Source organism: Tetrahymena thermophila (genome assembly GCF_000189635.1).
Source record: "Tetrahymena thermophila SB210 genomic scaffold scf_8254360, whole genome shotgun sequence".
NCBI lineage: Eukaryota > Ciliophora > Oligohymenophorea > Hymenostomatida > Tetrahymenidae > Tetrahymena > Tetrahymena thermophila.
The window spans coordinates 13,211-28,700 of record NW_002476144.1 but is presented as its reverse complement, the minus strand read 5'-3'; the positions used below and the strand labels follow the sequence as shown (position 1 = coordinate 28,700).

At 20.9% G+C, this 15,490-nt stretch overlaps 4 protein-coding genes across 4 annotated transcripts; 3 read left to right on the top strand and 1 right to left on the bottom strand. All coding sequences in view use genetic code 6, as the record gives it.

The window, feature by feature from the left end:
- Nucleotides 1–1,605: 1,605 nt before the first annotated feature.
- On the top strand, nucleotides 1,606–2,567 carry TTHERM_01164080 (small guanosine triphosphatase family Ras-related in brain (Rab) family protein; the record flags this gene model as incomplete). The annotated part of the gene is made up of 6 exons (XM_001030051.3): nucleotides 1,606–1,758; nucleotides 1,811–1,865; nucleotides 1,915–1,967; nucleotides 2,031–2,201; nucleotides 2,289–2,411; nucleotides 2,466–2,567. The coding sequence occupies 6 exons, from the start codon at nucleotides 1,606–1,608 to the stop codon at nucleotides 2,565–2,567; spliced, it is 657 nt and encodes a 218-aa protein (XP_001030051.2).
- A 2,866-nt stretch (nucleotides 2,568–5,433) lies between these two features.
- On the bottom strand, nucleotides 5,434–5,958 carry TTHERM_001164069 (hypothetical protein; the record flags this gene model as incomplete). Its single annotated transcript, XM_012800347.1, has 1 exon — nucleotides 5,434–5,958. One exon carries the CDS (start codon nucleotides 5,956–5,958, stop codon nucleotides 5,434–5,436), a length of 525 nt encoding a protein of 174 aa, XP_012655801.1.
- Nucleotides 5,959–8,429: 2,471 nt separating this feature from the next.
- Nucleotides 8,430–10,886, top strand: TTHERM_001164064 (tumor suppressor mitostatin protein; the record flags this gene model as incomplete). Its single annotated transcript, XM_012800346.1, has 9 exons — nucleotides 8,430–8,432; nucleotides 8,663–8,720; nucleotides 8,908–9,032; nucleotides 9,141–9,320; nucleotides 9,487–9,873; nucleotides 9,938–10,107; nucleotides 10,210–10,282; nucleotides 10,341–10,430; nucleotides 10,488–10,886. 9 exons carry the CDS (start codon nucleotides 8,430–8,432, stop codon nucleotides 10,884–10,886), a joined length of 1,485 nt encoding a protein of 494 aa, XP_012655800.1.
- Nucleotides 10,887–12,238: 1,352 nt separating this feature from the next.
- TTHERM_01164060 (hypothetical protein) lies at nucleotides 12,239–14,949 on the top strand (the record flags this gene model as incomplete). Its single annotated transcript, XM_001030049.3, has 3 exons — nucleotides 12,239–14,401; nucleotides 14,455–14,676; nucleotides 14,740–14,949. 3 exons carry the CDS (start codon nucleotides 12,239–12,241, stop codon nucleotides 14,947–14,949), a joined length of 2,595 nt encoding a protein of 864 aa, XP_001030049.3.
- Between the last annotated feature and the right edge of the window lie 541 nt (nucleotides 14,950–15,490).

Below are 15,490 nucleotides of genomic sequence, written 5' to 3'. Positions count from 1 at the left end.
TCTTTCTATTTGATAATCTAAAATAATACACTTATTTTATAGAAATTTAACAAAATCTTTAATTATTTTTAATGTAATATTAAAATAAAAAGAACAAACATACATCCATACAAACATACACACGCATGCACACACACATATAGTTATATAAAAACAAATAAACAATATATGATAAGATACGTGAATTCTCAATAATCTCTCACTTATCTTAAAAGTTATATAACTATTCTAAATATATCTATTTGAACTTTCATTTTTATATTAATCTTCGATTTAACTCTTAATATTTTTAATAAATGTATTTAGTGTTTATTTGAAGTATTAAATACACTTTTGTAAATTATTTAAATTTTCCCAAAATTTTATTTAGCTTTTCAAAATTAAACCCTTCATAAGCATTTTATAGCTTTGCGTTTTAAATAGGGTTGCATTACTTATTTACTATTGAATATTATCTGTTAGATAAATTAAAAATGGTTCTAAAATAAAACTGGCCATTTATTTTGTCGAAGATATATTAATTATTGAGATTCAAGCAGCTAATAAATTGAAAAACTATTTGAAAATAAGAGTTATTTTAAGATGTTAAGTAGAATTCTTTAAATTAATTACCAGTATAAATGATTTAACATTAACTTTTATTTATCATTTTGATTATAAAACTTTAAATAAAACTAAATACTATTTAAAATAAGAGTAGATTAATGGTGCAAAATAGAATTCTACAAATTTATTGCCAGTATAAATGATTTAAAATGTATATTTGTAAAACTTTCTGATTGTAAAATTTAAAAAAAATAAATTAAACTTTTTAAATGCTAGAATTTAATTGAATACTATTATTACTTTTTATCTAATAAATGTACTATTGATTGATTTAAGCTTAACTTTCTTTGATAATTTATTCATGAAAATTAAATAATATTTATCTATAATAATTTCTAAAATCTAAAAATCACTTGAAATCTTTTACATTAATCACTAACTGAAAAAAATGTAAAACACAAATAATTTCAGTTTTTTTAAAAAATTAATTTTTTATTTAAATTTATAAATAAATATAATTAAACTATTTATTTCAATAAAATTTTAAAAATATATTGTAAATTGTCATGAGTGGTGCTGTTAATTAGAACTTCTCTAAGCTTTAAGACTAAAAAGACCATTTGATTTCTATCCTAAAGATTTTTTTCAATAAATTATATCTTAAATCTTGAAGATTTACAATAAATAATTTATAATCATTAAAAATATATCAAATTAAAATATTTATCTTAGAGTATAAAAATGATTTTACAGACTTGCTCAATTACACATTTCTAAAGTTAAATTTGAGATTATATCATATAATTTACTCTGTTTTAATTTAAAACAGTAAATAAAAAAATAAATCTTTTTTTTTGTTTGATTTTAAGTAAAATCAGCTTATTCAACTTTATTGATTTATTTTGATCAATCTAATTTATAAAATGTATTTTGATACTATTTTTTGTATAGTCTATATATTTTTTCGCGAAAAATTGATAAGAAATCATATAAATTTAAAATTAAAAAACTTTTGTAAAAATTTATTAGTGTTCACACATTTTTAGTAAAATTTAGCAAATGGATCAAGAAGACAAAGAAATTAAATTTAGTAAAAAGATATTAGTTATAGGTGAAGCAGGTGTAGGAAAGTCCGCCATCATTTAAAAGTATGTCAATAACTTCTATCCTGAAATGTACAAGCAATCACTTGGATGCAATTTTTTTAGCAAAGTAAGTTAATAAATGATTTATCAATAAACATATGTGAAATATTATTTTAAAGCAATTAGACCTTTCAAAGACTGCATCAGTAACTTTGAGCATATGGGATTGCAGCAGTATGATTTTTTAATATTTATAGCTAATAAAAACACAATTTTTTATCAGGTGAAAGCTTAAAATCTAAAATGCTTAATACTTATATATATGGATCAGATGCAGTAAAATTATTAGCTGATATATTTATTTTCATAAATTTAGAATTTTTAAATATCTAAATTGAGGTTCTTTTTGTTTACGACATAACTAACAGAAGCAGCTTTGACTCTATTCGTAATATTATGAAGCTAGTTTAATCTGTTTTGATAGAAAATAACGATGTAGAGTATTGTGTTTTAGGAAATAAAAATGATTTATTCAATTAAATAGCTGTTGAAGAGGATTAAGCGAAAGAAGTAAACTTTTTTAAATAAACAAGCAATTTTTTTATTAAGTTGTCTTGCTAGCATGACATGAAAAATATTTTAAAATAATTATTTTAGATGTGTAAAATACTCAATCTCCCCTACTATTCTGTTTCAGCTAAAATGGGATCCAATCTTAACGAATGTTTTAAAAATATAGCATACAAAGTCTGCAAATTACCTTTCCCTTCAGAAGAAAAGGTATTAAACATGCAAATATTAAAATAAATTAAAATTATTTAATTAAAAATATAGAAAAATGATAAAAGCTTAGAAGGATCTATTCCAGATTTAAGAAGTGAAGTAAAGGGAAGTAATGGAGACAACAAGACATCAAGTGGATGCAACATATTTTGATTTAAAAATAAAAAAATATTGTATTAATTAAATAATTTATTAATTATGTAATTCTTAAATGAAATATAATTAAATTTAAAACTGCTATATTTTAACAAAATAATTAGTATTTAATTCTCATAAAATAATTATAAAGAAATAATAAGAAATTTATTAGTGAAATTACTGAATAAAATATCTTCAAATTAAATGGAGCTTTGATTGATTATACTATTTTTAGTATAATAATCCTATTTTTTAATTTTTCAAAAAGGATTATTTTGATAAAGTTTAATAATAAGCAAAATAAACCATTATTTAACATCAAAATATTGATTAATATTCTAAAAAGTTTAATTAATAACCAATAAATAGTTATGGAAAAGATTGATTAAAATTTAAATACTATTAACTCTTGTTAATTAGCACAAAAGAAATTAATTGTAAATTTGGTTTTCAGTATTGGATTTCGTAATTTTTTTATTTTTTGAGTATTTAGTTAGTTTTATGCTAATTACAAAGGTAAAAATAGATAATTTGATAATTATTTTATTCTAAGATACTTTTTATTGTTATTTATTTTTGAAATATTGTGGTATTTTAATTTTAAATGATAATTATATCAAAGAAGTAATTGACTTTTTAAAGAATTACAAGTGGAATAAATTTAAAATTAGACTAAGAATTTATACTTTAATTATTCTATAAATTATATTTTTTAATGTTTTTAAGTTTACTTAGAATATTTATTATTTTTAATCAACACCATAAAAATATTTAAGTTTAGAACTAAGTAATATTTTTTTTAAGACAAAAATATTTTGAGAGCTAACTTAATTTAGCCTTAATTAGTGAGGATTAATAATATCATGAAATTTTATAATTATGGTGGACGATAATGAAATTTTTATGAATTTTATTTATTTTTAAAGGTTTTAAAATTAAATATTTTGATATTAAATCATAATTTCCTTTTCAATTATTCAAAAAAATTTAATTCATCTCTAATTTTTGATTCTGTTTAAGTTTATTATTTCTCTATATTTTATGAAAAAATCATCATATTTAAGTTATAAAATATTCATAGATATACTCAAATAATTTTTAATAAATAATCTTTTAATAAAAACGAAAAATGTTATTTTATATATGCAAATAGAAATGTTAATATATATATTTGTGGTAATGAAAATACTCAGATGAAATTGATTTTTAAAGATTTTAAAACATAAATAAAATGGTAAATTATTAAATAATAATTTTTTTATTTCATATTACAAGCTAACTATTTGATTATACCTATTTATCTTAAAAATATATCATCAGGAATTTTAATTATCACTATCTGAATTGTTTGTTAATAAAATTTAGCATTTATAGTTTATCTTTTAATAAACGTTACTAATATTTTCTTTGTAACAATTATCTCTGTTCTCAATACTAGATTGTTAGTTTGGTTTCTAGGTATTTTAAAACCTTTAATGCCTAATTTTTTAAATTAGAGAAAATAATCTTTGTTTATTAAATATGTTGTTATTTTGTGAGTTTAATTGCTACAATTTTTAGCTTTCTGAAGTAAAATTAATTGGATGTATTTTACTTTAGTCTGATTAAAATTATTATAAAAAATTATTTTACATAGCAACTTTGTCCTAAGTATTTGAAGCTCGGTATGATAGCTATTTAAAATAATTTTATTTATTTTCTATATTTTAATACAAATCTTCATAATCAATAATTTAGTTAGTTTTCTTTGATTTTTATGACACTGACATAGAATAAGATTTTAATTTTTAATCATTAAATTTTTAGATTTCATTTTTTGTACTGTTTGAAATAGGAAACACTAATTCATGTTCATAACTCTACTAATTAAGATCATCAGTTGATATTTATTTATCTTTTTTATTTAAAAAACTGCTCAACTTTAATTTTTAATTTAAGCAAATGTCTTATTAGGTTGTTGAAAAGTTTTTCATTGAGTTTTATTAATTATTTACTCCAGCATTTTTTGGGGATATTAAATTAAAATCTTCTTCTTATTCATTAGAATCATCTTAAATTTGTGAAATATAATTAAATTTATTTTGATTTTTTATGAAACTAGACAATACCTTTACAACATTAGATTTCTTTTCTTAATTTTTACTAAAAATAATTTCTTAGTTTTTATCAGAATTATTTTCTTTATTTTTGCAGGAATTATTTTATTAATTTTTGCTTAAGTTGTATTGTTAATTTTTGCTTTAATTATTTTTTTAATTTTCACAAGAATTATTTTCTTATTTTTTGATTTCTAACTAATCATTTATTTATTCATCAATTTTATAGTTCAAACTGTAATCATCTTCTGCATGTATTTATTCGCTACTAATTTAATTATTGTTAAATATTGATAAGCTATTTGTTTGATTTTCACATATTTGGCTGCTCAATAACTGCTACTTATTTAGTTTTTTTGTTGACTATATGAGCTTTTATAATGATATTATAGCTTCGTTTTGTGATTTCAATCTTTGGTCTTAAGACTATGAATAAGATTTCTTCATTTGTTAACTTTAAATTTTTGCTATTTTACTTTAAATTATGCTGTTTTAAAAGGGAAAACTAGTAGTTGTAGCTTTCTTTATATTGTGCTTATGAAAAAAGTTTTATTATAAAAAGTGAGCTTAGTTTCCCTTTGAACCATTTTAATGTCCTCCATTATTGCATATTTTATTCTTTTCTGTTAAAACTATAATTCTTTTCATATCTTTTGATTAATTGTTTATTGATCTAACTGTATTTTATTTTGGCGATGTACAGTAATTTTAATTCAGAATAAGTTAATTTGTAGATTCTAAGGGGAGACTAACGTTTTCATTTATATTATATTGCGATACAACATTCATAGGAATACAAGCTTCATCACAAGATATTTTTAACTTATTTTTTTAATTTTACATAATGCTTAGGGTTTAAGTGTTTTAGGATTTTGTTATATTTGCTTCAGGTGATCTTTCTAACAAAGATTATTAATTGAATTGCCCTTTGGGTGAAGTTATTATGTGGCTTTTATTAAAAATTCCATCGTTTTGACAATCTTTATTTTCTATCTATAATGGTTAATCAGAAACTCCATCATTTTTACTTTTGTAATTAAAATTATATACATCATGCATGAATTTATGAGAAAAATTTCTTAAGAGTTAATTTTCGCTTTTAGATGAGTTTAGTAATTTTTATTTTTATTAACTTCGCAAACTGCAATAGTAATAATCTTTGTTATATTATTTTTCATTTTATATTAACTGCTTTTGCTAATTTTGCATCTCATCTAATTAGATTTACTTAGGCGTTTAGTTGGTTAAGGAAAAGTTTAAATCATTTTTAGGTGTTATCTAAGCATTTAAATTTAAGCTTTTATCTTCATTAAAGGATTGTTTCTCATTAGAAACAAGGCTAAGAAATAATTTTTTTTATTTAGCGTTTAATATTTTTAAGTTATCTTAATAAGATTGCTGATACTCCAATTAGCTATTTGCAAGATTAGAAGCAAAGTAGTCAGAAAATTAATTAATAAGTAGAAATTGTTTTTTATTGCTTATCAAATTTGAATTACTCTAAAAAACTTATGAACAATCATAAAGTTTTTCCATCAAATCTTTTGTTCTTTGATTGTTGTTTTCTCTAAAAGACGAGCTTTTGTTTTATCTCTTCAATACATTTTATTAATTTTTTACTATTTATTTTTATTCTGAGCTGTTTTCAAGTTTAATATTATCCCTTTAAGTAGAAGTAATGTTTTTAACTTCTTAATTTTCAGAGCCTTTAAGCTCATTTTAATTTTTTACTTAAATCTACTATTAGAATTTTTAGAAACAAGGGGTAGATAATTTTCTATAAAAATGGCAACTTTCTTGTCTGGAAGAGTATTTGCTAATGAATTTTTTGTTATTTTAATTTAATTTTTCTTTTTATTACTATTCTTTTAAACTAAATGTTTATTATGGTTAAAAATCAATCTAAAAAGGACTAAAAGCTTACTATTCAAGAATAGTTTTCTACAATAAAATATCTTTTTTACTAGCTGCATTATTTACTATTTAGTCATTCAAAGAAAATTTATTATAGCCATCTATCAATTATAAATGTGTAGGCATTTAGCTATTTTGAAAATTCATTTTAAACTTCTTTAAATTTTTTATTTGAAAAAAAACAATATTTTTATAAAACTCGTCTTATTTTAAAAATTATACAAGCTTTATTTATGATTTGAAGGATAAACTCTATTTTTCTAAAAATATTATTCAAAACAAAAAATGAATTATGTTTATTTAATAAAAAATGTTGACTATATTTCAACTCGCAAATTCTACAATAACACTTACATAATATTCATTATTTAATTATTTATTTATTTTAATAAATTTAAATGGCAATAAAAAATAAATATTTGAAAATAGTAATTATTTATTTAATATTAGAAATAAAATTTATTATATTTCAATATTACTGTATATTCTTTCAAATAATGTGTTCTTTAATATAAGATGATTTATTTATTAAGAGTTAGAATGTGTTAAAAAAAATACTATTTTAATATTAGAAGTTTGGTATTAATAAATGACGACTTAGAGTAAATAATAAAATATTTATGATGCTTATGAATCTTATCTATCATAATCATATTCAAAACTTTTATATGATAGCTCATAGAATGTTTTAACGGTGTACCAGCCTTATAATATAATTTTATTCCATAAGTTACTTATATATTTTTACATCACTATTGTCCTTACAGGAATCGTATATTGGTTTATATCACTATTTTCATAACAGGAATCATATTTTTTTTATTTATTTTGTTTTGTTTAAATGTTTTTTATTTATTTATTTTCTTCTATAAAATTTAAAATATATTTATTTAGTTAAATTTACATAATAAAATAAACTTTGTTTTATCAAACTAAAACAATTTCTTTATATAAAAGAGTAGATTAAGATAAATTTATTAAGTTAAAATAAAAATATAATTTACAAATTAATCGAAAATTTATTTCTTCAAAAACTAATTTAATTTAAAGGTTTCTAAAATAATTTAATTATTGTATTATTTGAAATAGATTCATAAATGAAATATAAATGTTTGTATTTAAGTAAATATTTTAATTAAAATAAATTAAAATTTACTATTACTAAATAGCTTGAAATAATTCAAAAGTATTAAATTGAATTCAAAATTATAAACTGAATACTTAAAAAGAACTGAATAATAATCAGAAATAATAATTTCAGTTAAATAGATTTAATAAAATTGAATGTTAATTAAAATAAAATAATAAAATAAATGAATAAATGAATGAAAACTAAATTCATTATAAGATATTGCAATGTATAAAGAGCTATTATCTTGAAATTTTAATTGAAATCTATTCAAAAATATCATTAAATCTATTTGAGTTGATTTAAAAAAGAAACATACAAGCTAGCTATTTATCAATCTGTTTATTAATTAATTAAGCAAGCAAGCAAACAAGAAAATAATATATAAGCAGGTTAACAAACTAACAACTTCAGTATTAAAGAGTGATGAGAAGAAAATAAATAAATAGATTGATTTACTAATTAATAATTCTTAAAAATGATTGAAATGAATGAAGCAGTGATGAGTGAATGAGTGAAATGAAATGAAATGAAAGGATATGAAGAATAGTTATAATAAATAGAGGTTATGATTATTTGTAACTCTTTATAAAGAGATTGTTTTTTAATAATAAAAGAAAGCAATCAATTTATATATTTATTTTAAAAGTAATTAACAAATAAAATACAAATAAAATCAAGCAAATAAGCTAACAAATAAAATAAACTAACACAATTAACAACCATATTAGCTGAAAAATGGTAATTTAATTCATATTTTAGAATTAAGTCTTCCTAGAACGATCTATTTTTAAAGAAGTTCAAATAGCTTAAAGAATAAAATTAGGCAAAGAAAAAATTTTAAGGGCTATTAACAGCCAAAATAAAATCATTAACATGCATGATTCATTAATACATTTAAACTTATCGTTCAATTTTATAAATGTTTGAAAAAAAGAGAGTTAATTTTCTTTTTATTTAAATAAAATCAGCCTAGCAGTTAAGCCTCTGGAGGATCTAAAAAGTCCAATGCCGACGAAACGCTCTTTGGTAAAGATTATTTAAAAATACTTGTTGAATTTTGAGGAATGACTAGAAAAAAACAAATTAAATAATTTTGTGCAATCTATAAATTTGAATAGCTAGCTGTTTTAATTTCGGCTTTAAAGATTTATTTAAATCCTCAAATATTAAAAACGTTTCTTGTAAAGTAATTTTATTTTTATATCCAATTTAGGTTCTCGTAAGACTAATAAGAATAACACCAAAGCCCAAGAAGAAGTTGTTGATAAAGCTAGAAAAGGTGATTTTACTCATCCTGAAGTGGTTTTAATTGGTGAAAGTGAACTTCAAAGAATGAAAGTAATAAGCATTTAATTGTATAAAAAGAGAAGAAAATAATTATTTAAATAATAATATAAATGCTTAATTGAATCTTTTGATTAAACAATATAATTTTAATGTAAATAGAATAATGCAATTATTACTACCAAAGAAGAAACATTGCATCAAAAGAAAATCTTAGAAGAGTAAAAGGAAAAGCAAATGGCTGTCTCAAAGGCCAAAAAGCAAAAAATGCTTCAAATGGAAGAAGAGAAGAAAAAACAAGTGCCTTTATCTGATTTTCAATTAGAAGAAAAGGTAGTTAAGGTAAGATAACAAATTTTTTGTTTGATTGATTCGCGCTGCAAAATAATATTAAATTACAAAAAATTTAAGTTATTTACTTTTGGAGTTGCAATTTTCTTTCATACCAACCAACACAAAAAAATAAAATTATAGATTTAATTATTTAAATTCTATTTTTGCTTAATAGGACTCTCTTCTTAACAGAGCTTAAGAAATTATGAACGAGCAAATGGATGATGTAAAAGAAATGAATAAGATGGTTATGTATGCAAAATGTGTTACTATTCGTGATAAGCAATTAACAGAAAAAAAGGATATTCGTGATGAAAAAAAGCTTGAAGAAAAGAGAAAGGATCTTATGATGGAAATCGAAAGACTTAAAAAAATTAAATACTATGAAGAATAAGAAAAAAAGAAAAAAGAAGAGTAAAAAGAAGGTCACTTAAAGATTATTGATTAAATTAAAGAAAATGAATTGGTTAGACTCAGAGCTAAAGAAGAACAAGAAAGGGAAGGTTAAGTTATGATTAAAGCCATTAAAGAGTTGGAAGTAGAAGAACAACACAAGGCTCTCGTAAGAATTACATTAAACTCTATACAGGATAATACATAAAAATGTTTATTATAATTAAAAACAGAAAAAGAAGTCTGACCAAAAGAAGCTTCTTGATGAAATTTTTGAAGCAAATCAAAACGCCATTCTTGTAAAATAAAAAAGAGTTCAAGAGGAAAAAGTAGAAGAAGAAAAAATTGTTAAATACAATTTAGAAAAGGCCTAAAAGGAAGCTGAATACATTGCTGAATAAAAGTAATATTTAAAACTAAAAAAAATATATTTTTATGTGTTTATTTATATTATTGAGAAGCTCAATTTGATTTTGTTATTCATCTGATTTTTTTTATTCAAAAGACGTATTAAGGACGAAAAGGAAAAAGAACTCCAAAGACTTAGAGAAATGCAAGAAAAAGCCAATGATAGATAAGTAATAAATTTAAATAAAAATAAAATAAAGTAACATGTTTCCAATTATAATTTTATAGGCTGAATTAGACTTTTTGAGAGCTAAAAGAGCCATGGAATAAAACGAAAGAAATGCTAGAGATAAGGAAAGAAGAGAAGCTGAATTAAGAGTAAGATAAATAAAAATATTGTATTGATATTAAAAAATAATTTTTAAATAAATCCAGTAAAAAATTAATTAAGAACTCCTTGAAGCAAGAAGATAGTAGTAATATGAAAAAGAATAAAGACTCTAAGAATAAGCTAAAAACGATAGAGATGAATTTTAGAGAATTATCCAAGCACAAAAGTAAGAGAGAGAAATCGAAATCAAGCTTTAGATTGAAAGAGAATAACAAATTAAAAAACATGCTGACGAACTTAGAAAGTAGATAGCATTGAACGAAGAAAAGATCAAATAAGACTAAAGAAATAGATTAGAAGAAGGTAAAAAGATAAGAGATCAACTCTAGCAATAGAAGAAAATGCTTGAAAGCATCAAGTCTCAAAAACTTGAATAATTATAAAAGATGAATATTCCTCAAAAATATACTTCAGAACTTGAACGTAAAAAAATAAATATCTGAACTGTATTTTGGAAATTTATTGACAATGTGTACTCTCTCTGTCTTTGTAACTAACTATTTTGATATCCTTATAGTTAAGACATTACAGCCACTCCATTTAAATCATTCTTATTATTATACTTATAATACTTTATACCCTTTATTAATTTGTTTTTACAACCATGTTTACAAAAATAAATAAATAAATAAACCAACAAATAAATCAAAATTATATTTGTTTTTACTTTTTTAAACAAAAAGTAGATAATTTTAATTTAATTTCAGTTACATTTTGACTAAAAAATATATTTATTTTTCACACCAAGATAAACCATAGTTTATTTTTAAGATTAAGTAATTATAAAGTAATATTTTTATTTAATAAAATTTGAGAATCACATTTCATCATTTTAATCAAATTAAAAATACAACAATAATATTATAAAAATCATTATAATTTTTTGCTGAGATAATTAGTTAATTTATATAATATATTAGGTTTAAATAAGTCAATTTTATTAATTATGTATTAAAATAATATATAATTTAAAAGTATAATTCAATTTTATTTAAATATCTTAAAAAATTGTATTGATTAATATCAAATTCATAAATTTTATTTTTTAAAAATTATTAAGAAATCAAGCAATTTATTATTTAATATCTTTTAATTAATAAAAAAATAAATAGTTATTTCAAGATAATTAATTATTTTTGTTTATAGTTTTAATTTTTATTGTTTTCAAAAATTATCAAAAAAATAAAGAGATTTTTTGATAAAAAATTATAAGGGTTCAATATTGAAAAAATCTCTATTTTAATTTTAAAAAGCTTGCTAAAATGAAATTAATTTTATACAAATAAATCACTTTATATTGAGCGATGAGCTTATTTTAAATTAAAATTTTACAGTTTATATGTTTTACTTTAAGCATATCTTTGGAATTGAATTGATTACATTCGTTTAAATTAATCTTGCATTTATTTAAATAAATGGAAAGCAATATGTTATTCTCCAATTAAAAATTTTTTAGCTGTAATTTGAAAATAGACAACAAATCAACTTTTTTAGATTGATTACACATTTAAATAAATTTATATAAGTAAGCAAATATTTTACTTTGAAAATATTATTGGAATTTTAAGGATTCTCTAAGTTTGTCAGAAATATTAAAGATACAAAGAAGTTATTTGAAATCGCTCAAAGATTCTTCCTGCTTTGCAAATTAATAAATTTTTAGAAGTGATAAAGTGATTTAAAAAGATTGGGTAATATTAAATGTTATTTGTTAGATTGCTACTTTTACAAGTTCTTTTTTTGTAATTTAACATATAATTTATTTCATAAAATTTAAGTTTTACTGAATAACTTTATGAGCTAACTAAATAGTCCTCTTCCTTCTTCACCAAAAAGCAATCGAGATAGTTAATCTCAAAAGTTTTAAAAACTATTATCTAATAAACTGCAAGCAAAGTCCTTTTGTAAAGCAGACATGTATAATAATTTTAAATTACCTAGTAGAAATAGCGTCTTAGAATAAAATTAGATTTATTCTAAATCTAATCAAAATACATCAATTAATGAGGAAATACAAAGTTCTCACTTAATTAACACTTATCATACTTTGACTCCTTTAAATGGTACACAAACTGCTCTTACCTCTTCAAATTGGTTTGATTCCAAATTTTTTTACACTGAGCATAGCCAAAAGAGTCTCTCTCAGCCTCATATATATCATACAACAAATAAGAGTTAAGATAGATTTAAACAATATGATGTACCTTCAACACCATAGAATAAAAATAATAATAATTAAGATGTTGTTTAGCAATTAAATCAAACTCCAATTTATAAGAGAATGAGGTAGATTCAATATACGGGGACAAAAACTTCTACAGCCTTTTAAACACCAAACCTTTCTCCTAAAAAGAGTATCGAATATAATATTTAATCAGCTAAAATAAGCTCTAAGGTTAATAACCAAGATATATAAAATTAATATCAAAAGCCTCCTTCCTCAATTTATCATAAACATTAAAACTCTTATTTTTAAGCTTAGTATCTTTCAAGAACAAAAGATTAAAAGTTGTTGGAATTAATGGAGAAATCTAAACTAAGTTAAAATGATCAGATAAAATAAATGGATATCCCATCTTATTCTGAATATATGTAATTCATGTCAAGACAGAAGGCTCTAAATTCTTTATTGTAGGATTTAATAATACCTAATACTCAAAAATAATAGAATTTTTAATAATAAGCAAAAACCAATTAGAGTCTTCAAAATATTTGCTATCCTAAAAGTGTTAACTAAGTGAAGAAAATTAAGCAAACTGAGTAATCATCAGATTATCAAAACTAAAATGGCTTAAAACCATAGTTTAAAACCATGGAAAAATTTATTCCTTGCGATTAAGTTAATCAAGGTATGTTTAATTCTTATCTAAAAAATTTATAGAATAACTACAGTCTTAGTATGTGTAATAATGCTGTCAATAACAATAATAGCAACTTTAATCAGTAAAACAAAAATATTTTTATTAAAACTAAATAAAACAATAACTCTTTATCTTCTTTGCCTAATTAACTATTAAATCAAGACTAAACAATCTAAATCACATAAACAAAGGAAGATGCTATCACAAATATAAAGTCTGAGAAGATAAATCAATTTAAGCATAAAAATTAAATGATTAAGACCTAGATATTCTTTAATCCAAAGATTTTATCTTAAGGTAACTAGTCTTCAAAAGTATAGAGAAAATCAATAAATATTTAGAAAAATGGATTCAAAAATAATTAAAATACTGCTTAAAATGGAGGTAAATAAGTAGCTTTTTAACTAATTTTTATTTTATAATATTTTAATATTAATTTAGAGTAGCAATTAGACTCCTACAACTCAACTGGTTTTATTTTAGACAGCTTTTAAAGTGAAGAAAAATAAAAGGAGTTAATAGAAAGATAGCAATAAAAAATTAAATGTAGTACTTTTAGTGCAATAAACAGTCCTAAAGGATCTCTAAACAACGAAGAAAATAAAATATTTATGCCCTAGAGCCCAAAAAATCAATAAAATATACAAGAAATGAAACAAAATAGCGAATAATAAATATCTGAAATAATAGTTGTTGACGAGTTGAACTTTACTTCTAAATCAGTTTTACCAAAAGATAACTAAAATTAAATTTAATCCAAATAAAGTGTAGAAATAAGAAATAAAATTGATGAGATAGATGTTTCAATTACCAAAATAATTGATTATATAAAAGAACTGAAAGCTCTCTATAACTCTAACATTTAATTCAGTAATATAATTCAGAAAATTCCTGGATACAATGACCTTTTGCGCTCATTTATTCAAAAAGATAACAATAATTCATCTATTTAAGTTTAAACTTCTCTTTCACTAACAAACTCTAAAGCAGCAATCTTAAACTATTTGATTGATTAATAAATTTTAAAGGACAATCCAAAAATACCAGAAATTAACAACATTCCTGAAAGCTAAAAACTCAGTAACCAAGCTGTTGCAGTAACTTAAATAAAATAAATTTTATTAATTTTCAAAAATATTTCTTAAATTAGGCTATAGATCAGTATTTCATTCAAATCCCTCTTGAAATTTTAGATGAAATTTAAAAGTAGATTCTTTACTTTAGCAGGAACATATTTTCTCATGTCTAACTGAAAAGGGAAGAACATCAAAAAAAATAAGTTGATGATATTAAAATATAAATAATGTAAATTTCTTAAAAGACTTAATAATAGTTTAGTACATTGACAACTTAAGTACCAACTAAATATCAGGTTTGTTAAATTTTTAAATTATTAAAAATAATAATTCTAATTAACTTTATAAAAATTAAATAGAACATTGCAAATCTCTAAAACATGCAGGATAATATCTAGCACATTATCGATAGAAAAAAGTACATCAAACAATAACCATTTATAGAAAAATTTGAAAATAAAGAAGAGTAATTAGGATAATTCAAAAAAGTTAGTGAAGTTAGCAGAAATAAATCTAAGCACTTAAATGAGCTCAATGATATTTTAAGAAACTTCCATAAGTTTACTTGAAATTTGTTAAAAGTCAATTGATGATTTTTTCATTTTCTACATTTATGTCTGCTAAATTATACTCCTTGATGGTTTTTTAATAAACTCAATATGAATTGTTTAAAACTAGTAAAACAAACATGTTTAAAAAACAAAAAAAAGTATAAAAATAAATATAAAGTTTTATTTAAATAGATAATTAAATATCTCAATAGTAATTCTATTAAAAAAATAAGTGTTTTGTAAATATAAAAGAATAAATATTGATTTAAATTTACAAAAATAGTATTTTATATATTTTCAATTTTATTTTGTGTAATTCTTTATATGTTAAAGAATTAAATATTGCTCATCATTTACAATAAATAAAATATAATACTTTAAGCAAAATATATACAAAAAAAAAGTATATACTATAATAAAATATAATTTTTTATACAATGATCATCATAAATTAAGGTAACTAGCCCTTCTCCCTATTTTTTTCCAAAAGTTTATTACATCTAATTTAATATAAAATTGTCTTAACTAATGGGGGTTGATATTATATGCGTATTTATTT